The 21,570-nt window shown below is 64.5% G+C and overlaps 1 protein-coding gene across 1 annotated transcript; it reads right to left on the bottom strand.

The window, feature by feature from the left end:
* Position 1: 1 nt before the first annotated feature.
* Positions 2 to 20,062, bottom strand: COL9A3 (collagen type IX alpha 3 chain). The gene is made up of 32 exons (XM_045529336.1): positions 19,997 to 20,062; positions 19,478 to 19,546; positions 18,458 to 18,493; positions 17,785 to 17,856; positions 17,152 to 17,205; positions 16,079 to 16,114; positions 15,852 to 15,875; positions 15,583 to 15,636; positions 15,282 to 15,335; positions 14,916 to 14,957; positions 13,787 to 13,843; positions 13,426 to 13,479; positions 13,166 to 13,219; positions 12,918 to 12,971; positions 12,454 to 12,507; positions 12,068 to 12,121; positions 11,417 to 11,470; positions 10,492 to 10,545; positions 10,353 to 10,406; positions 9,928 to 9,972; positions 9,787 to 9,840; positions 9,658 to 9,711; positions 9,218 to 9,271; positions 9,024 to 9,095; positions 7,669 to 7,704; positions 6,996 to 7,040; positions 5,520 to 5,552; positions 5,250 to 5,396; positions 5,045 to 5,099; positions 4,626 to 4,808; positions 1,819 to 1,896; positions 2 to 745 (listed from the first exon to the last, which is right to left on the bottom strand). Exons 1-32 carry the CDS (start codon positions 20,060 to 20,062, stop codon positions 555 to 557), a joined length of 2,043 nt encoding a protein of 680 aa, XP_045385292.1. The 3' UTR covers positions 2 to 554.
* Between the last annotated feature and the right edge of the window lie 1,508 nt (positions 20,063 to 21,570).

Here is a 21,570-nt window from a genome sequence, read left to right as displayed (position 1 = left end):
TTACAACAGATAATATCAGTAGAAGTTAGTACAGTACAAAGTCACCTTCAATAAATACTGTTAATCAGAGCTGTAAGTTTGTACACAAAAAGTAGGTAAATCAGACTAGAGCTCTGTATAGATGGAATACCGTACATTAAATTTTTTATTGTTTGTTACACTATAGCCAGTCATTAATCTGAAGATTTAATATATCATTTTATTGGGATTATGTCTTTACACAAAGACTATGGTCTTTACACAAATGCTATGTAAACAAGTTGAATATTTTTCATTTCATGGAATTGTACAAAACTTTTTATATATACACCCTATGTCCTCAAATTTGGGTTTACAAATTTATTACCAGGGCCTGTGTTTGAGGTACAACGTCACAGCTGAGTGGCCGGCTGTCAGGACCCGAGAGACAGACGCTTGGACGACAGCTCGATCCGCTGCCCTGAGGCCGGAGCCTCCCGCCGGCCGCCGTCGAGGGTGCGGGGGGCAGGCCGGGCTCCCTGGACGTGAGCAGAGCGCTGTTGCTTCCGTTGTGTGACCTCTTCTTAAGTTCTATTTCATGAGCTTCTAGGACCTGATTTCTCCTGGCCCCCTCCTAACACGGCGCCCTGGCAGGCTGAGGTGTCACAGATCCCTGGAGTCCCCTGAGCACCGACAGCGCCGGGCAGTCCCGGGTCGCCGGGCAGCCCGGGCTCGCCGAGAGCACCGTCCTGGCCGTCTTTGCTGACTCCGGGCACGCCCTGCGATCCTGCGACAGACAGGAAGGTGAGTGAAGAGCAGGGGCACTGCAGACCCCCGGAGCAGCCCCACTCTTCTTTCTAGGAGCTTATTTCTTAGCCCTGGGAGGGGCCGAGGGGAGGAGGCGCCTACAGACTCCACGGGGGGCAGACGTGGGTGGGCAGCAGGCGGTGCTGGGAGGTGTCCTGGGTGCTGTGCAAGGACGGGATCAGGGTGGGCAGGACAGGGGCGGCGGGTGGGAGGCTGGGGGGGTGCTCGGATGCTGCAGGAAGGACTATGTGTGAGCGAAGGGGGAGTCGGCTGCCTGGGGAGGGTGACAAAATCCAGGACAGTGTGGTCATGGTACTGTCCCCTGGGAACAGTGACACAGAGATATCTAAGGCATGTGGGGGGAGAGATGCAGCCAGGACGCCAGGTGCAGGCAGAGCTAGGTCCCCAGGGGAGACGCCGGGAGCAAGGGGTGCAACCCACAGGGGCCAGGAGGGGAGAGTGTTTTGGGGGTACTGAGGCCTCTCAGCCCCCAAGATGTGGAAGGAGCCTGGAACTGAGCCGTAGCCAGCAGGTGACTCTTATGTCAAAACTGGGGCCTTAGACTTTGCAGACGTGTGTGCCGATGGGAGTGGCCGGGACAGAGCCTTTGAGAGGGCACAGAGGGTCAGGGGACGGCTGGGGACGGCCCTTGCTGGGGATGGCAACATTGCCTCCTTCCTTGACAAAGCATTCATTTTTGACGTTAAAAAAATGGAAACAGTCACTGTATATGTGGGTCAGGTGAGAGGAAACTCCATTAGAATTTAACTGCAATAGGTACTAAGTAGCTTTGGTTAAAAAGGATACAACCAAATCCACTTAGCTAGAATAGATACGGGAGGATCTGTTTGTTGATTAAACGTGTGCATATCAAAGTGGTTATTAAGACAATTCCTAGTCCTGCCTGTGAGAATGCTTTGCCAAGAGAAAAAATATTTCCTTTATGAGGAATCGAGACGCGCGCCTAACGCACACGCCCCCACGTCAGGTGGTAAACGCAGGACGGGGCGCCGCGCAGCAAAGCCGTGGTGACGACGCGGCGCGACCTCCTACCTGGCAGCCCCCGGTCGCCGTCAGGCCCGTCCAGCCCTGCGCCCGCCGCGCCTTTGTCCCCTCGGTCACCCTGGCTCCCTGTCAGGAGGTACCGGACACAGACACTCGTTAGAATCCCCGCTCCAACCGCACCGCGGCGGCGTTCGGGCCGCCTTTCTAATAAACAGGCCGCCGCTCTCCACCGGCTTTCCCTGGAGTGGAGCCATCCGGAAAAGACATCTCTGGGATGAGCCCACCTGGACACAGTCACGCGCCCATGAGGACATGCGGTCGATGACGGACCGCATGGGTGACTCGGGCCCATGACATTACAACACTGCATTGTCACAGTGCCTTGTCTGTGTTCAGATGTGTCTGGACACACAGACACCACCAGGCTGCAGCACTCAGCAGTGACGGATCTCACCGCGGTGCCTGCGGTGACAGCCCTGAGCAGCAGGCTCTACCCGCCAGGTGTGTGCAGGAGCACCTGTGATCTTCCCGCGTGACACAAGTGCCTGATGACGCATTTCTCAGAACGCAGCCCCACTGGTAAGTGACACATACGACTATGACTAGCCAGTGTCGGCCACCACTTCCCTGACCTCTACTGTCACTGTGGATGGGGTTTTAGTTTTGTTCAAAATATTTGTGCCTGTTAAACAGTTAAGTATTCATTTTGTATTCATATTTTCAACATGATCTTTGACCCATGAGTTATTTAAAGGTGTTATATTTATTTACTTATTTAGAGAGAGACTCACGCTGTCACCCTGGCTGAAGTGCAGTGGCATGATCACAGCTCACTGCAGCCTTGAACTCCTGGGCTCAAGCCATCCTCCTGCCTAGGCCTCCGAAAGTACTAGGATTACAGGTAGGAGCCACCATGCCCGGCCTTGATTTTGGGGTTTTTTTGAGATGAGGTCTCACTCTGTTGTCCAGGCTGGAGTGCAGTGGTGAGATCATAGCTCACTGCAGCCTCACACTCTTAGGCTCAAGGGATCCTCCCACCTCAGCCTCCCGAGTATCTAGGAGAATTTATTCTGTAAAACTTGGATTCAGTTAGAAGGTCGCACTCAAGGATCCAGAAGGCCACACGTGGCCCCAAGGACACAGGTTCCCCAGCCCTGATTCTAGCACTAAGGGCGTGAGCCACTATGCCAGCTGATGTTTTTTTTTTTTTTTTTTTTTTTTAAGAAATGAGGCCTTGCTATGTTGCCCAGGCTGGTCTTGAACTCCAGGCCTTAAGTGATCCTCCTGCCTTGGGCTCCCAGAGTGGTGGATTACAGGCATGAAACACCGTACCGGGTCAAATTATACCTTTTATCAATCCGGTGGCACTCTGTAAGGCGGCATGATTAGAACTGGTCTGTTTTGTCTGATGTTAATAGTGGTGACCCCGACTTTGTCCTTTATGGTGTTTGTCAGCGTTTGTTGTTCAATCCTGCCACCCAGCACCGGCGTGCTCAGCCGTGCCCAGCCGTGCCCAGGTCACGGGGCCGACCCTGCTTATCCACCTGTCACGTACAGGCTGGGTTACCGGCGGGCCTCCCTGTGGGGCTGCCGGGTGCTCCTCCCCAGCACGGCACTGTCAGGCGGGGAGGTGGAGGCTCGGCAGTGACAGCAGCTTTGGTTGGGTGCACAGCAGGCGCACCTGTGCAAACACGTTCTCATTTATTCTCGCCATGCCCTGGGGGTCCCCGAGTCCTGCCTTATCGATGGTGCCATGGAGGCACCTCCAGGGAGAAGCTCCCTCTGTGTGCCAGGCCACCGTCAGGACACACCGTGGCCACTCGTACTGTGTGTAACTAACGTCCTACTGGCTTTCTGGCAGAACCAGTAAGGGTGACTGATGCTCTTTTTGAATTTTATTTTCCAAAGTCTTAAAGGAATCCGGGTCCCTATTTGAGGAAAATCTGTGTGGCCTCTTTCTGAACCTGCAGTCCCGTGCGTGGCGTCAGACCAGCACGGCAGCCTGAGGAGGTCAGAACTTGAAGTTCCGAGAAAACACGGCCCTGTCTGATGGTCAGTTTGGGACGGATATTGCATGGCGACAAAAAGGTGAGTCTGACACCTGACTCTAGTGTTGAAATTCTTCAGTCTCTAAGTGTATTAAAAACAAGTGAAACGAGCCACTAGTCAGGGCACACTGGCACCTCGCTAAAGCTTTTGCTCTCAGAGGGGAAAGAAGGAACTCACAGAATTAAGTTCCCCTTAGAAACTGTTTTCTTGAGCTATTTTTGGGATGCAGGAAATCACTTGGTCAGTAACGTGGGGCTTGCTGGCCGGACGCCGGCCGGGGTGGGCCAGCCAGGAGCGTTAAAACGAACTCAAGGTTCAAGGCCACTTTGAAAACAGCGTGTGTCTCATGCTTCAGACCCCCCAGTCCACGTCTGGGCGCCCAGAACGTGCCCCGGCAGGCAGCGCGCGGCTGAGCACACCTCCAGCTGGTCAGCGGCTGCGCCTGTGCTTTCACCCTCTCTAAATTGTTTGCTTAATTTAGTCTTGAAAACAGAAAGAATTTTGACTTTTGTATTTTTGCCTTTGCAGCAGAGACGGGCAGGTGCTGCAGTGCCAGCGTCGGTGTGAAGAAAGCCGTTTCCTGTTTGCCCAGTCCTCTCGCTTTTGGCCACCCCCCCCCCAAGGTGGTTCGATGGTATTTGAGAAAAATATCACATTTGAAACAATGTTCTCCTTCTCACAGGATTACTAAGGAATCCGCGGGGCCTGGCGGATACCGGAAGCAGCGTCCAGTGACAGCCCCCCGCACCACCCCCCCAGCGTGGCATTTTTACAGCCCGGTGACCACGTTGTGCGCGACGACTCACCTCTGGGCCCGGGGTCGCCCAGCTCACCAGTGGGACCGCGGTATCCCGGGGGTCCTCGAGCTCCAGGGTGGCCGATGGAGCCTGGGGGGCCCGGGGGCCCGGGGGGGCCGGCTGGGCCAGGCCGGCCGATGGACCCCGGCGCTAAGGGCTTCCTCAGGTGAGCAGCTAACTGTGCGATTTGTTCTTTTGGGAAACAAGGGTGCAGGCCTTTGATCAGAGAGGATTCTCACAGGTATTTCTGTGTAAAGCATAAAACATCTGCACGGTGCTGCCTGTCAGCGGGAAGTTTTCCTTCTGATTGGTTGAAAGTGGTTGTTCCTGCTCTGGGGTACGGGACCAACGCTGTGCCCACCCAGAGTGACACACTGAGGCACGGGTGTGGTCGTGTGTTGCTGTCGCTGCCGCCCCAGGTGACTTACCACTTATCACGCCCCCGCACAGCTCCCTGATGCGCTGCTCACTGGCTTCTTTCCCCTGAAACGCACAAGGCCACCGGCATGTGGCGGCTTGCTGCAGCCACCGTCACACCCCCAGAGCCACTAGGACCCTCGAGGGAAAACGTGATCCAAGTCCTGTGCAAGCCCAGTGCCGACAGCACCCGCCCAAGGACGGAGAGTGACGTACCGGAACGCCTGGCTTCCCGGTGATGCCAGGAACGCCCTGCACGCCCTGGAAGCCCAGGGGCCCCGGGGGGCCGGGGACACCCTGGACACCGCTGGTGCCGTTGGGACCCTGGATGCCTTTGGGGCCCGGCTCCCCTCGACTGCCAGACTGCAGAGACACGGGACAGCGGCGAGTCAGTGGGAGCCTGGCCCGGAGCCGGCCCCCAGGGCCCCTCCCCTGCCCTGCCCAGCTGTGAGCCCAGGCCTGGGCGGGCATCTGCCGGGCGCTCACCTCTCCTTTTGATCCGACGGGGCCGCTGGGACCCTGCGAAGGGAAAGGGAGGCGAGAGGTCACGTGTGCGGTGAGCTGGGCGGAGCAGTGCCCGAGGACACGCTACTGCGACCACACCACCCACTAAGGCTTCCTTAAAACTCACTTTCACTGAGCAGCGATTGTATTAATAGCAGCTGCTCGGTCCTGTCTACACACAGTCACTGTTGCCTGTTTCTTTTTTTTTTTGCTGTCATAAATAATACCGAGTTGGATGTCTCTGCCCTAAACCGGGCCTTCCCCGGTGTGTCCTCAGGAGTGAACGACCAACCGGAAGTGTGTGCGCAGGGACACAGCCCGCTGGGGTCCGAACGTCCCCCAGAGCACAGGCGGAAATGCAGCTGCCGTGACGGCGTTCAGAGGTGGGACCTTTAGGAGGTGACGGGGTCTTGAGGGCCCCGTGTGACCGCGCTGACGGCTGAGGCCGCTGTCGCGGGAGTGGCTTCCTGAAGAAGGGACGAGCCCCCTCCCTTCCCCTCCCCCACGGTGCTCTCCCTGCTCCCCAGTCCTGGACGTCCCAGACCAAAAGCCAAACGCGTCTCTTTTCTTCCTAGATTATCGCCTGTGATACACTGTTGCTGAAGCAGAAAACAGACTAAGACAGTCTGGGCCAGCTAGCAGGTAGGCAGAGGGCCGACGGGGCCCTGACCCCGCGCTCTGCTCACACTGGCCAGCGGCTACCCCGTCCAGAGCTGGGAAGGGCAGAGGGAGGGTCCCCCGCTCAGCCCCCTGTGCCAGGGCTGAGAGCCGCGGGGGCCTGGGCTGCCTTGGGCGGCTGCTTGGGTTTCCAGGGCCCTGCGTGTCAAGGTTGGCTAAGAATCCGCCAAATGAGTAAGACGCACAGCTGAGATTACCGAGGCTAGAGGCTTAAAAAGTTTACACTAGGCTACCGGGGTTTTGCCCAGACACAAAGGAAAGATTAATCCAAGAATTAAAAGCCCCAGCTACGGCCACGGCCACAGCCCCAGGCAAACCAGGAAGATCTTTCCCTCTGACCCCACAGGTCTCCACTTCCACTCCCTCCAGGAGAAACGTGAGTCAGTCGACTCAGCCGAGGGTTTAGTTTTATACCTGACCCAGGTTTCAGCTCTGTGGAGGCTGAGTTTTCTTCAATTAAAACTCGGCTGAGACTAATTCCTGCTGAAAAGCCACAGTGACTTTTGCAAGCAGTTAGCAGGCAAAGGGGGTGCAGGGAGCCCCCCACCTGAGCACCCAGGCTCCCCAGCTGCCCCCCATGTCAGGCTTTCCAGCCCCCCCTGGCTGGGGGGACGTCAGTGGGCAGGCCTCGGCCCCCCGAGTCCAGTCACACACTCCCTCGCAGGCCTGTTCCTGCCCCAGGGCCTGCAGATGTTGACCTCGTCCTTGGGACAGTTCCCACCCATGGCGACTAGTTAATTCTCAGTCGTCAGTATCAGGAAGGTTAACTTAATCACTCACCATCTCGCCTTTATCCCCGGGAAGACCGTCGGAGCCCGCGATGCCCTGCGAGTGACCACCCGAAGGTAAAAGGATCGTTCAGTGTGTCCAGGGCCGTGGTGCCCTAGGCCGCTGCTCTCCAAGCGGGCCGTCTCACACTCATCCCCTGGGACTGAGGCCAAAGTCTGGGCCCAGGACTTGCCCTTTAGCAGCCCCCGAGGACCAGGGTGGAGACCACAAGGCAGAAGGCACTCGCTTGCACAGTGAGGCTTCTCTGCCCCCTGGGCCTGGTGTGGAGGGAGAGGCTGCAGGTCCTTGACCAGCACAGCCGGACCCTGGGCTGCCTGGGAGGGCAGGGCAGCCCTGAGCACAGCCCCCCGCAGAGCTTTGCTGCACAGAGAGAAATGTGTTTCTCATCTGCTTCTGCAAAACGGAGAGTCAGCCCCTGCTCTCCTCCTCAAAGTCAGTGTCCCAGAAGGTCAGCAGGAAACACACTCCCCCCGGGGTCCCCGTCCATGCCTCCCGGGACAGAGCCACATGGTGACCATCTGGCCGGCCAGCTGTCTGTACCCTGAGCTGGGGGCTGGGTGTCCAGAGCGGCTGTCACTGTGCTACAAGGGGCCAGGGACAGCAAATGAGAAAGATGGGAGGAGAAATGAACCCAGGTGTGACCGGCTGCCAGGCACCTGCTCACCTGGTCTCCCTTAGAGCCCGCAGCGCCTCCAGGACCCTGGGGTGGAGAGAAGGCTCTGATTAGAGGACTCACAGGACTCCCCAAAGGGACCGCCACTGAGGAGCACCCAGGGACGGCAAACGCTTCCATGCATCCGCAGGCATGGGCACAGCCCCCCAGGCCAGGTGCACGTTCCCGGGTCCCAGGCAGTGCCCTGGGCCCTGCCCTGTGCCGGCGAGTCTCGGGTCTTCCCTACAGAACCAACTATTCTGTCCAGGGCCCGGTCCCCGTGCTCCTCGGGGACACTGAGGTCCTTTTTAAGCTGGGCATTGTAATCCCAGTGAATGCGTGCAGGTGTCTCTGCACACGGTCTGGGACAGCCCCAGCGCAGTGCAGTCCCTGAGTCAAAGGCCCCAAAGCTCCCGTCACCTTCCTGTCCGACTGAGACTAAGGACATGTCTGGGGATTGCTGGGATCTCCCCTGCAGCTGGGCGGGGCGGCGTGCCCTGCGGTCCCAGCTACTTGGAGGCCAAAGTGGGAGGATCGCAGGAGCCAGGAGTTCCAGGCTGGCCTGGGCAACAGAGTGAGACCCTGTCTCTACAAAAAATAAAAAACAATTTTTGCTCACATAGCAGCACAAGTGACGACCTGCCCAAAGGGCAACCAGGCCCCGCCCCCACCTGGGCCAGCGCCAGCCGCCATCTCCCGGAGGCCCTGGGGTTGCTGGCACGTCCAGGCCTCTGGAATTTCCTGCCCAAGGCTAAGAAAGGGCCCACTGTCCCCACGGGGGGTGGCGGCTTCTACAGCCCCAGCTGTCCCAGACGCAGGGGCGTCTGAGTCTGTGGTGTGTCCTAGAGCCCCCTGGGGCTGTGTGCACGCCTCTGAAAGGGCTGTGTCCCTGCCCGTGCCCACGGGCAGCCACGGCAGGCAGGGCCTGGTGGAACGTGGCTGGGGCCAGGGCCGGGGCCCAGACCACACCACAGCCGCCTCCTAGGTGACCCGGGGCTTTGCCGGTGTCAGACATACGGTGCAGTGACATCATCCTCTGCTGACAGCCCACGGGCGGGGCCGGGGCGGCTCCCCATCGCCTGGTTACTGGGCACTGACTGTGTGCTGTCCTCCCTGCACACATGGGATGGAGCAGAGTGGCCAAGGCTCCTGGACCCCCCTTGCTCACGAGGAAGGCCACGTGGAAGGATGGGGGGACCACAGGGCGCCGTGCTCAGGGACAGCCCCCCCAGGGAGCTGTGCAGCCGCAGGCTCAGGCGAGAGGCTGGTGGCCTGCACGCCGTGAGGAGCCGGGGCTCTCTCCCCTCCTCTGTCCCACGGACTGTGGACAGGGGCTGGGGCGTGTCCCGCGGGGCAGGGCCACTTACCCTGTCGCCCACTTCGCCACGGAGGCCCTGGGGGCCTGGAAGGCCGGGGTCTCCCATGCTGCCCTTCCGGCCCTGTGGAGAAGTCCCAGCTCAGCCACGACCCTCCGCTGCCGGTGTGGCCCACGCGGGCTCCCACCTTGGCCTGCTGTGCTGGTCACTGCTCCAGGCCACACCTGCACCCCCACCTTACCCACCTGGAAGCCTCGGACGCCGGGGGCCCCGGGAGGGCCTTGCGGGCCAAGGGCCCCCTGAAAGACAGAAGGAGGCATGAGTGGGGTCCTGGGGAGGCCCCAGGGCTGGGTGGGCACCGCAGCTTGTCCCCAGCCATCTGGCCAAGCTGGGGGTCACAGTTCAGGGGTCTCAGGCTCAGGCATGCCCTCGCCCAGGCGCTGATGCCGACCGTCTGCCCGGGCCCTGTGGGCTACAGGTGGGCACCACCGTCTGAGGCTGGGCCGTCACAGAAAGATCTTGAGGACGAGACAGCTCAGGCCTGGCCCCGCCCTGTCCAGCATCCTTGGCTTTGTGGTCCTGGCCCATCAATGCGCCCAACATGTCACCCCAGCTGCTCAGACCCGGAGCCACCTGCCAGGGGCTCGGGCCATCCCCACAACCTGGCCCACGTCCCCCCACTCACCGCTGAGCCTCTGTGGCCAGCCTCGCCGCGCTCCCCGGGCACACCGACGTCCCCCTGCGGGAGGAGAAGCAGCCAGTGAGAGCAGGGTCCTCGTGGGCAGGGCGGGGCAGGGTGGCTGCAGATACTCACAGGGACGCCTGGTTCTCCCGAGCGGCCGGCCTCGCCCAGCTCCCCGGCTCTGCCCTGCAGGAAGACGGGGCCGTGAGTGCCCGTGTCCCCAGCCCAGGCCAGGCTGCTGGCCTCCCTCCCGTGGGGAAAGCAGCCACGTACCAGTTCTCCCTTCTCGCCTTTGGACCCTGCTTGTCCGGGGAGCCCCTGCCAGGACAGAGCTTGGTCAGCACTGCTGAGTCCACGGGCGTGTGCACACGGACAGCGGCAGCCGCGAGCAGCACGGGACAGTGTGTCTGGGGCCAGGGCCAGAGCCCCACGGGACAGAGCGCTCCCGGGGTCTGCTGACCCTGGGGGGCTTCTACAGCCTGGGGCGCGGGACCCCTGCAGGAGCCCCCAGGGCCCACTGGGTGACCCCCCCCACATCCAGGATGGGCACCCGCTGGGTGGGCTGTGTGGGCCCTGACGGGCAGTCCCCAGAGCCACCGCAGGAAGGGACCTTACGATGACCACCCACCCCAGCCCAGCATGGCCCAGCGGCGAGCAGTGGGACCCAGCAGGCCGGCCCCTCCTGCCTGGGCACTCACCGGCAGCCCGTTGGGACCCTTCTCTCCCGGACCACCATTGCGACCAGCCTCTCCCTGCAAGGACGGCAGGGGTAAGAGGGAGCGGGTGCCGGGGCCTTGGGAGGCCAAGCTTCCCTCCACCCCCCAAACCCGCGCCAACCTTCTCGCCGTCGAGTCCTGGCACTCCGTCCCGGCCGTCCTTGCCCGGCATGCCCTGGAGACAGGGGACGTGTGACATGTGACGTGGGAGGCCCGGGGCAAGGAGATGTCCCAGCCCCTCCCACTGCAGCCCTGTCCCCCAGGGCAGCCCCTTCCACACCCCCAGAACTGGGTCTGTCCCCTGAACCCAGGGGTGTGTCTGTGATTTCACCCAGGAGGCCGTGTGGCAGCCTGTGCTGCCCCCGAGGCCACACAGGTGAGGGGGGTGGGAGAGGACAAGGGGGGGTGAGCCACGGAGGGGGCCGCTGCCTCGCTGACCAGGCCACATCTGCTCAGGCGCCTCCAGGCTCCCCAGGGCAGGTGGCCTGTTGCACAGGTGGGGAACGGGCTGGGGAGCCGGACTTGGGCCCCGCTATCTAGGCTGTGCTCTCCACCAGCTGAGGCATCAGGGGGCCTGTCCCTGCGCCCGTCCTCAGCCAACTCCCACCCCAGGCGTCCCTTGAGAGAGGGACACCCCTCTAGGACCAGAGACGGTAGGGGCACTGGGTCTGGGTGCACAGCAGGGAGGAGCCAAGGACAGGTGCCCAGGCCCTGGAACGCCAAGTCTGTGCCCGCGCCACCTGCCGGTCCCCACTCCCACAGCCCCCCCCCCCCAGGCCCCGGCGCAGGTGAGCCCGGCAGAGGCCCTCTGCTTCTGCAGGGTCCTAGTGGCCACAGAAACGCGGGGCCACAGGGGGCTGCCCAACCACTGTTCCGAATTTCACATGGCAATGGTGGGGCGCTAACCCGAGGGCGGGCCCTGCTGAGTGTGGCCACACGCCCGCCCGTGAGGCCCTGGGCACGGCCAGGAAGTGGAAGGCCAATCCCCTGAGAAGCAGCTACAGACGCAGGACAGCCACGCACACAGGCTGCAGCCCAGGACTCACCGGCTCTCCAGCTGGCCCGGCCACTCCGGGGGCTCCCTTGGGACCAGGTCTGCCCTAAAGGACACACAGGCCGTGGACGCTGAGGGCTCCTTCCCAGACCAGCTCGTGCTCCAGGCAGGCTGCTCTCGGGAGGCCCGAGCTGCGCTCCAGGCGGGGAACCAACCGCCGGGGAAAGTTCTGTCCCCGAGGGGCCTGTCGTGTGTGGGGAGAACTATCTCTGGGTCAGTCCAGGGAGGGCCAGCGGGACAGGACGCCGCCACAGGCGAGCACCGCAGGGGCAGTCACTCCAGCCCAGAGACCTTCACGGTCTGGGCTTGCGCAAGTTCATTGGCTCAACCTGAGAGCCGTTTTCTCTCATTCCTATTTCACACCTGGGCATCGTTGGCACAGGTGAAGCCCATTCTGCCCATGGCTGTAGGCGTCCGACCAGGGTCTGCCCTTTAGCCCCGGGCACAGCCGCTCCCTGTTGGCTTCAAGGAGGGGCCCAGGGCTCCCACGGGGGCAGGGAGCGTCTTGGGGGCTCCAGGGCCAGGCTCATGACCCCCCCCGTCCCCCTGGCGGGTGCCCCGCAGGGTCCCCCGGACGCCAGTCAGGAATCGGAGCAGGTCCTTCTGCAGAGGGGCCCGGAGAACCGAGTTCTCTCTCACTCACCAGGTCGCCCTTGGGGCCGCGGAAACCCTCGGGGCCCCTCTCGCCTCTGTCACCCTGGAAATGAGGGGGCGCGGGGAGGGAAGAGTTAGCAACACGGAGAAGGCGGGAGAGCCAGACCAAGGCCAGGCGGCGTCAGAGGTGGTGGACGGATGCTGCTGAGGGTCACAGAGGTCAGAGGGCAATAAGGACCCCTCACTTCCTGTCCAGAACCAGGAAGGAGGCAAATCTCCCACGAAGGATGGACTTTTTTGTAAACGTGGTCCCCTGGCCTGTGCCACCAGCCCCCCAGCTGTGTGCAGGGGACGCCTCGGCCTGGCAGGTGGAGCTCAGGGAGCGGGGCAGAGGCTGTGCCTTCAGGGCCCCCCCCAGCCCCCAGACACACGTACCGCTTTCCCGGGCACTCCAGGGGTCCCGGGCGGCCCTCGGAACCCAATGGGACCCTGCGGAGGAGAGGGGGTATCTGGGGTCCCCTGCTGGCACCCCCGGGGCCCATCCCCGTCACCCATCCCTGTCGGGAGAGGCCCTGCGAGCACCCCCCTAGGACCCCGCAGACCCCTAATACGCACCCAGTGGTCCCCAAACCTCTGCCCCTCCCTCAGTCCCCTTGGGCCTAAGCCACCTCTGCCTGGCAAACCCTGGGTGGGAACCATGTGTGGGGGCGTGAGGACACAGGGCTGACCTCTGCCACAGAGGCCTGGGGCCCACATGGCCGGGCGGCAGAGCCCAGGGCGCTGTTGCCGAGGAGCATGGCTCACGGGCGCCCCTGGCGTGGACAGGGGGACAAGCCCAGGCCCCCACCCCGCAGCTGATCTCGGTCCGGCTCACGGCCCCCCAGGGCCACAGGACTTACCCGGTCTCCGGGGGGCCCGAGTGGGCCTGGCAGTCCTCGTAGCCCCCGGGGGCCCTGTGCGGAGACAGCGGAAGATGCAGAGGCCGGGGTTGCGCCCCCCACCCGGCAGCCACCGGGGCCCTGGCTCTGGGGGGCGCCTGGGAGTCCCAGCATCTTCCTTGGGGCGCCAGCCTCTGCAGGCAGGACCCCAGCCCGGGTGCTGGCCGCCCATCTCCCTCCCCGCCACCCTCGCCCCTCCCCGGCCTCACCTGCTGCCCCACGGTGCCGGGGATGCCGGCGGGCCCAGGGGGGCCGGGGTCCCCCTGCAGCAGAGGGAGAAAGCGGCGTCAGTGGCTCAGTCTGGCATCACCCGTGTCACGGCGGGGCCATGCGGCTAGTGAGGGGGTCACACGCAGCTCCAGAGTGGTTATAGGTGTCCCGGTGGCCTTGCCCACGGCCGGGTCCCAGGCCCCCAGCCCCTCCCTCGCGGCTGCCTCCCGGTCAGCGCGGTTGACACGCTGGGGCTCACCTTCTCGCCATCCTTGCCGACTTCTCCCGGCTCCCCTTTGTAGCCAGTGGGGCCCTGCACGCAAACAGGGGAGTCATGGCCCCGCCGGACCCGCCCGGACCCCGCCGCCCCTCCCCGAGCAGATCCAGCCACAGCCACACCGAGGCGGGCAGCACTGCAGGTTGGGCCCGGCGGGGGAAACCGAGGCCTGAGAGGTGCCGTGGGTGGGGGCAGGGCTGGTGGGGACATGAGCCAACTCTCCCCCACACCCTTTCTCTGGCCCTACCACTCCCAGCGTTCGGGGTGCTGAAGCTGGGACAGGAGCCAGCCCCCGGCTTCTCCCTGTGGCCACCGTGCAACCAGGGCCGGGCTGCCCGCTCACCTTGAACCCTGGCATTCCCGGGGGCCCAGGGGGGCCTGGCGGGCAGACACTTGGGCACTGTTGGAAAACAGAGTGGTCAGACCCCCAAGCCAGATGGGACAGACCCCAGTACAGAGGCCAGCACCAGAGGGGCCCCGAGAAGGGGGTTCCCATGTACGAGGGACAGTGGGGGAGCCGGGACAGGGCCTCGTCAGTGCCTGCCCCGCCCAGCGAGGGGCTGCATGAAGCCAGACGGCAGCCAGCGCCCCCGCAGCCAGCTCTGACGTCTGAGCCCTCGGCCGCAGGTTCCAGCGCAGCTGTTAGCATGGCGGCCCCTGGCCACAAAGGGCCCCTGGCGCAGCCTGTGCGAGCATGTGGCCTGCGACAGGGACGGTGCCGGGAGCCCAGGCCACAGACTTGATGTTCCCGGCCAGAGGCTCGGGGAACCCAGGGGAGGTTCCAGAGCATTCCACAGCCGCAATGCGCAGGCTGGGTCAGCCTGCAGCCTCCTCATTCCGGAAGACCCCGAGCCCTCCCTCTGGGACACACGGGTGGTGCCCCTGGGACGCAGGTGGGCACGAGAGCAGGGGGAACAGCCATCAGTGGTTGCAGCAAACTGGGCAAGATGTTTCCCTTTGAAAACATACACCCCTCCACGGAGGCGGGTGCCGGCTGCGGACAGCGGCAGGACAGCGGCAGGACAGAACCGCCCTGGGGCCTCCAGAGTGACAAGGCTCAAAGATCAGGACAAGCGGGAGGGACTCCAGCTGGGAGCCTCTGCAGGACGCACGGGCTGCCCCGCCCAGTGTGGGCACCACCCGCACCTGTGGCTTGGAGCCCCCCTTGGTGGCTCACGCAGGGAGGGGCCGACGATGGATGTGACTGTAGTTGATTTAGGTTCACATCACTCATGTGGCTGGTGCCTTTGTGAGCCACGGGGGGCGGGCTGGGCCCTCTGCCAGCTGTGCCTGGACCTGTCTGCCCTGCTCCCGTCCCCAGGGAGCCCCTGGGCCCTCCTGTCGTGCCCGTTCAGAACAAGCCCCTCTCCCTGGCGCTGCGTCAGAGTGTCACCGAGGTGGGACTCAGGCCAGGCCCCTCCCCCCAAGGCAGGCACCCCCAGCCCCCTCCACAAATGGCTGCAAGTGCCCACCTGAAGGTCGGTAGCGCCTTCGGGGAGGACTCCTGGGTGTCCCTGGAACAGAGACAGGCAGCTGACATCCCCACCCCCCATGCTCTGACCATGGCCTCCCCCACCCACCAGGGGACTCGGACATGCTTCACCTTGTGCCCCAGTGGCCAGTGCTGGGTGCTGCTGGCCCATCCACAGGGCATGGGACAATGACAGAAGCTACCTGACATTGGGGCAGGTTGGCCGTGGGGGCCTAGCCACAGCTGCTGCCCCCTGAGCCCTGTCTGTTCCTGAGAATGGCTGGTCAGGGTTAGGGGATCTCCGTGGGTCATGGGGCCTGGGGAGGGGGCCCGGGGGTCCAACCCAGCACACTAGCCCAGTACTTACAGGGGGTCCAGGAGGTCCTGGGGGGCCAGGGAGGCCTGGGGGTCCAGAGGGTCCCTGTGGAGGTGTGACTTAGAGCAGCTCCCCCCACCTCCCGGGCCCTGGCCTCATGGGGGGGTCTGTGTGTCCAGAGGTCTGGACTGTCCCTTCTCTGGGTCACTAGACAGGGCCTGCGCTGATACCACCGGGAAAGGGGAGGAGGGGAGGGAGGAGGAAAGGGGGGAGGGGGGGAGGAAGGGGGGAGGGAGAGAAGGGGAGAGGGAGGGGGAGCCCCAGGGGTGGGGGAGGGCGGGTGGTTACTCACTGGGGGGCCGCGGAGGCCAATCCCGCCTGGGAGGCCGCTCACTCCTGCCTCTCCCTGGAGTGGGGTAAGAGGTGAGACACGGGGTCCCCACCCAGGCCCATGTTGCCCTCTCTGAGGGCACAGGGACCTGGTATGGGGTGGTCACGTTGCTCCCCCCCAAGCCCCGTCCCCAGCCGTGGTGTGGGACACCCCCGCCCAGGATGGCTCCCGTGTGGGGCAGCTCTGGGAACTTGCGTGCTTGGGGGGCCACAAGGGTCGTCAGTACTCACGGGGGGTCCGGGGAGGCCTTTGCCCTGTAAGCCAAGCGTGGAGGTCAGAGCCTGCGGGGCACAGGGCAGGGGTGCCCCAGCCCCTCAAGATGGCTCGGCAGGGCCTGGGGGAGCCTCCAGCCGCCCTCACAGAGACAGGGCCTGCCCAAGAGAGGCCAGGGACAGCCCTGCCGATGCCAGGCCCGCCAGCTGCTCAGACCCCACAGAGAGGTGACGACCACACTCACCCCAAGCCCGGGTGGCCCCGGAGGTCCCAGATTTCCCTGTGGAAGGAAAACGCGTGTCAGGGCTAGGCCAGGCCCAGGAACCCTTGTCTTGTCTGCGAGCCCTTCCCTCCCCGGGGAGGCCCGTCCCACAGCTCCTCCAGGGGACAAGGGTGGGAGGCCCCACTGCACGGAGGGTAGGGGGCTCTGGTGCCCTGGCAGCCTCCCGCAACCACAGCCCTGGCGAGCAAGAGCGTGGCCAGAGAAGGTGCTCGGCTGGGCAGCTGCTGCAGACACATGGACAGAGTCACACGATGCCAGCAGCTCGGGCCCAGACAGACACAAGTGACCCCAAGTTGCTGTCTCCCCCACCCTCTGCACCGCTGCGTTCTGGAACGACCTGTTCCTTGGATCGAGGGGGGAGCACACCCTGGTCCTTGCACTGGAGACCAGAGGCTCCCCCAGGAAGCCGGGGCGCTGGTCCACCCCAGCACTGAAGGACGCAGCCGGACAGCAGCCACCTTCTCTCTGCCGTCTTCAGCTCAGAGCTCTGCTGAGCGCCGGCGAGTTCCCAAGGGCAGAGCTGTGTCCTGTGCGCCCCCACCCAGCCTGCCTCGGCCACGCCTAGCGCCCAGGACCAGCAGCACCCGCCACTGACGGTCACTTCTCAGAGGGGAAGGAGAGAGGACGTTGGGCTGTTTTGTACTCAGAAGCCGAGGGAGGAGAAGGCCGTCGTCCTAAGACGGTGGTGCCAGTCGGTCGTGGAGCAAGATTCAGTGGACAGTGGTCAGGCTCAGGGGACCCGGCAGGCTGGGTGACAGTGAGCCCAGGGCCCTGGGGGCCACAGGGGCACCCCGAGGAGCAAGGGGCACACAGGGCGGGTCACAGTCCCCCACACCAGTTCTCCCCCAGGGTCTGAATGCTGAGAAAACTCTGACCAGAGGAGGGGTGGGGCAGCCACTAGAGTTGGGGGTGGCCTTTCAGTCCCCTCCCCCGTCCCCCTGCAGGGGCAGGGCCTGGCCAGCCCAGTCACGGCCACCCCTGGCTGGGGACCTCACCTCTGAACTGAGGCCACTGGACGTGGTGCGGGCACTTACCCGTTCTCCAGGGGCGCCCTTGGGTCCAGGGGGTCCATCGCGCCCGGTCAGGCCCTGGGGAAAGGCAGAGGGAGGGCTCGAGGGCCACATGGTAAGCATGTGCCCACCCCCAGGGCAACAAGGCCACACGGACAATTCCTTTACAAGACGAGTCCAGAGAGGCAAAGACCTGCCCCTGGCACTTTCCTCTCCTGGCCCTGTGCACATCCCGGTCCCCAGGCTCTGGGGGGCGGGGGGGCTGTTGGAGTCAGGCCCCCTGGGGCCAGCCCAGCAGGGCCACACAGCTCACCTCCCAGACCCGGCTCGGGCCCTAACAAAGCTCCCGGGCCAGGCCTCGAGCCTGCGGCCGCCTGGGGCTCAGCCATGGGGCCAGGCCAGCGGCGGGCAGAGGAGCCCGACAATGGGTGTTTGTTTCTGGACGAGCAAGGGCTGGCGGGACGCCCCCTCCTGTGGGCTGGCTCTGTCCTCTGCCAGATGCTATCGGGGTCTGGGATGAAGACCAAAGGACCCCTGATGAGGACTTCTGGAAACTTCTATCAGAACTGGGTTTCCCACTTGAACAGGCCCAGCTGGAGAACAGCAATTACAACCGACTACTCCAGGGCCCGGGTGGGGAGGGGCCGGCACACTCACGTCCACGCCGGGCAGTCCTGGCAGCCCGGCCTCTCCTGGTTTCCCCGGCTTCCCTGGGGCCCCTTTTGGTCCCTGCAGGAGGAAGGGGCAGAGGAGTGAGGGAGGGGCTGGCCCTGGGCTCTGGCCTTCATTCAGCAAGGAGGCAAGCGTTCTCCACCCGCGCTCCAGCGGCCGTGCGAGGCAGCCCCTCTGCTCCGCAGTCCCAGCCCTCCCAGGCTCGGGAGGGCTGCCCCCCACACCCTGCGGTCCCGTGCGTAGGGCGTCCACCTGGCTGCTTTGGCCTTCCCAGCTAAGGGCTGGCAGGTCCCTCTGTGGGACCCCCGGTGGGCCCAGACAGGGCTCTGAGCCCTGGGACTGCCACCCCCTGGAGCTGAGCGAGGTGAGGGGCCACACCGCAGCTCTGGGAGGGCTCCACGTGTCACCCCTTCCCTGGCCTGCCCGGCACTGCCCAAAGGAAGCTCCAAAGCCGGACCCTGCCCAGAGACACACCGAATCCCACACGCCCCCTCCCGCCGCTCCTGGCTCAGGCCCCTGCTCCGGCCTCTGGGGCCTCTCCTCAGGCGACCCGGGGCCAGCCTGGCGGGACGGCAGCCTGAAAGGCCTCTCTGTTCTGTGTCCACCCCCTTCCAGACCAGCAAGGGGCGTCCCTTGCCCCACAGCCAACGACACTCACCGGGGGCCCAGGCAGACCTGGAGGACCAGCTTCTCCCTGCAGGGCAGAGATGCCCATGTATGACTCTTGAAAATCAAGGGTCCCCTGAAAACCCTGCCCCAGGGCAGCAGACCGGGACCTGCCTCCAAGTCGGTGCCCGAGGCCGGGCCCCAGGAGACAGGATGGGGCCCCAGCTCCTATGGCTATCACCTGGGGGCACCCCCTGTGTGGACCAGCACTGGGGAGAGGGTGGCCTGGATACACGGGGCTCGGCCCTTTCAGCCCACATTGCATCTGGAAAGCACTCTGAGGGCGTGGGGACACAATCCCCTGGAACAACGGGGAGGTGTCCTAAAGCCCCCGTGCTCCCTGGCCTGCCAGCTTTAGGGGCCAGGCCTCGGGCAGCTGAGAGGCCTCCCAGCTCCATCTGCCCTCCGGCAACGCCCCCCAGGGCGCCCAACTCCATTGACGACCTCTAGGCCTGAAATCCTTTGAGACTGAGGCCAGGTTTCAGGCCCTCGGCCACCTGGGGCCAGGGAGGGACATGGCTGCCCTACACAGGGAAGGGAGGCTGAGGATGGGTCTTGGGGGTTCTTGACACAGCACCTCACAGTCCTCACTGCTCCCCCGGGAACAACATGGGGCAGACAGGCCTTTGCAGGGCTGGCTGGCTGGAGGAGGTTTGCACCCTGCCTCCCACGCCTGGTCTGGGACCCCGCGGAGGACAGCACCTCCAGGGCCGAGCTGGCCCAGCACCCGGCGCCCACAGGCCCATCCGCCCCACAGGCCTCAGGGAACCCAGAGACACACCTCATTGGCCATGATACTGGCCCAGGGACCACAGTGTGACACCCCCAGCCCCCCTGCCACCCCTGCAGGTCTGCCCACATGCCACAGGGGTGCTGGCTCTTGCTGCCATCACCCCAGTTCTGGGAGGCTTGGGTCTCTCTCCGCCGGGCCTGGGGGCTCAGGGAGGCTGGAGGCAGAGCTAGAACCCCAGGGAACCCTCCCGTCCTCCCATCCCCCTGCCCCCCAACTCACATCGATGCCATCCTTGCCTGGCTTCCCAGGTGGCCCTTGGGGGCCAGGGGGGCCAGGAGGTCCCACTTTCTGAAATGGAGAAAAGTGTTAAGTAGTGTCCTCCGCCGCCTCCGGGCAGTCCCCCAGGTTGGCACCCGGTCTCCCCGTGCAAGCTCCCCTCTTCCCAGGTCCGGAGCAGCTCTGAGGCCTCTCACAGGGGCCCCGTCCCGGGCCGCCTCCGCGACCTGCGAGCCCCGGGAGTTTATCCGCCGGCTGGAGGGGCTGCGCCCGCCCGCGCGGAGCCCCAGGAACAAAGGCCACATTGTCCGTCTGGCGGGGCGGCAGCGCCGGCAGCGGCCGGACCGGCCAGACCCCGCCGGGCGAGGACGCGGCGGCCGCCCGAGCCCATCCGCGAGGCGCCGGCGTCCCCGGGGCTCAAGCGCAGGTCAGCGGCTCCGCGCCCCGCCGGCGATGCGCGCTGCGGGGCCAACGGGCTGCGGGCCGGGCCGTCCCCGGCTGCGCCGTCCCCGCCGCGCTCACCTGCGCCCCGGCGGCCGCCAGCAGCGGTCCCAGCAGGAGCAGGGCGAGCGCGGGCGCGCGGGCCATGGCTGCGCGGCGTCTGGGCGGCGGCGGGTCGCGCGGGCGGGCGGCGGGCGGGAAGGGGGCGGGCAGGGGGGCGGGGGCGGCGCACAAGCCCCCCATTCAGGCCCACCTGGGCGGGCGGGGCTGCGGCGCCCGGCGGCCGCGCGGAGAAGGCAGCCTCGGAGTTAAAATTATCCCGGGACTGGCGCGTCACACACACACCTTTGAGGAGAGGAGAAAGGCCTCTTTTCTCCGCGCTCCTCGGCTCCCCCGCGTCTGTCGGAGGGTGGCTCTCAGAGGGGCTCCTTCCAGGAAGGGGCAGGAAGCCAGGCCCCTCCCCAGGGAGGGCGAACCCCCCGTCCTGGGGGCCCCACAGTGCGGGGCTTGCTGTGCCCGGGACACGCCCACAGCCTGGACTACCCCAAGTGGCCAGTCCAGGCCAACCTCTCCCCCAGACCCCGTCCACCGAGACAGCAAAATACAGACCCCTGCGGAGGGGAAGCCTCACCACCCTCATGGCCAAAGATGTGTCCAGAGCAGGAGCTCTTAGCCTGCCCGTGGCCTTTCCACCTCGCTCAAGCCCAGGGCTCACCAGACCCCAGCACGAGGGCAGGGGACGCACCGGGCTGGGGGCTCACGGAATGTGCAGATTCCCCGAGAAGCTGTAGGATTTAGAGGATGCTGTTACGAGCTTCATTTCTGCTGGTGGGAACTTGTGGCCTTTGAGACAATGGAAATTAACAGGTGGGGGTGCCTGGAAGGAGACCCCCCTTCACTACCTGGAAGGGACCTGGCTCCCTCAGGCCCCTAGGGGGGAGGGTGGGTGTGAATTCTATCCGGAGGGCGAGGTGGCCATTCCGGGATGTGTCTTCAGAGAGGGCGTGGGGGAGGGCTCCCGGCAGCCCCACCCCTACTGCAAGCCCAGGGCGTGGGGGAAAGATGGGCCGACCCCCTCCCCGGCCCCTCTCTGCTGGCCTCAGGCCCCACAGCCCAGGTCTGCCCCCCACACCCAGCAATGGCCCCTGCCCAGTGGACTCAGCACAGCCGGTCTTCACTCTGGTGGGGAACGGCCTGCTGCCTGGGCCCTGTCGGCCTTCCTTCCCCTCCCCCAGCCCTCAGCCCTTCACAAACCCACCCCCAACTCCAGGCAGATCCCAGGCCCACCCCTGGCCTGGGCTGGCCTCACACCCACCTGCCAGACCAGCCTCCCTGGGGCCTCTTAGCTGGGTAGAGCCAAAGCCCTGCCCACAGGTTTGGGGACATCACTCCCCTGGAAGCTCAGGGGTCAGGCGGGCCAGCACTGCCTGCCACCCCTTGGTGCCCACCGCCAGGCACAGACCCCTCCCCCAGGGCTGCTCCGGCAGGTTCCTTCTCACTTCAGCACCAAGATTCGCCACGGACTGGGCCACGTGACAGTCTGCATGAGGGCGCCGCTGAAGTGACTGTCTGAAGCCCGACATCCACCTCGGTGCCTCAGTCTCCTCTCCAGGGCAGAAACCCTGTCTTGGGCCACACGGAAGTTAAAGTACCAG

This window comes from Lemur catta, chromosome 17 (genome assembly GCF_020740605.2).
Source record: "Lemur catta isolate mLemCat1 chromosome 17, mLemCat1.pri, whole genome shotgun sequence".
In the NCBI taxonomy this organism is placed as follows: Eukaryota; Metazoa; Chordata; class Mammalia; order Primates; family Lemuridae; genus Lemur; species Lemur catta.
Note: the sequence above shows the minus strand (reverse complement) of the source record. Positions and strands in the feature narration are given on the sequence as shown.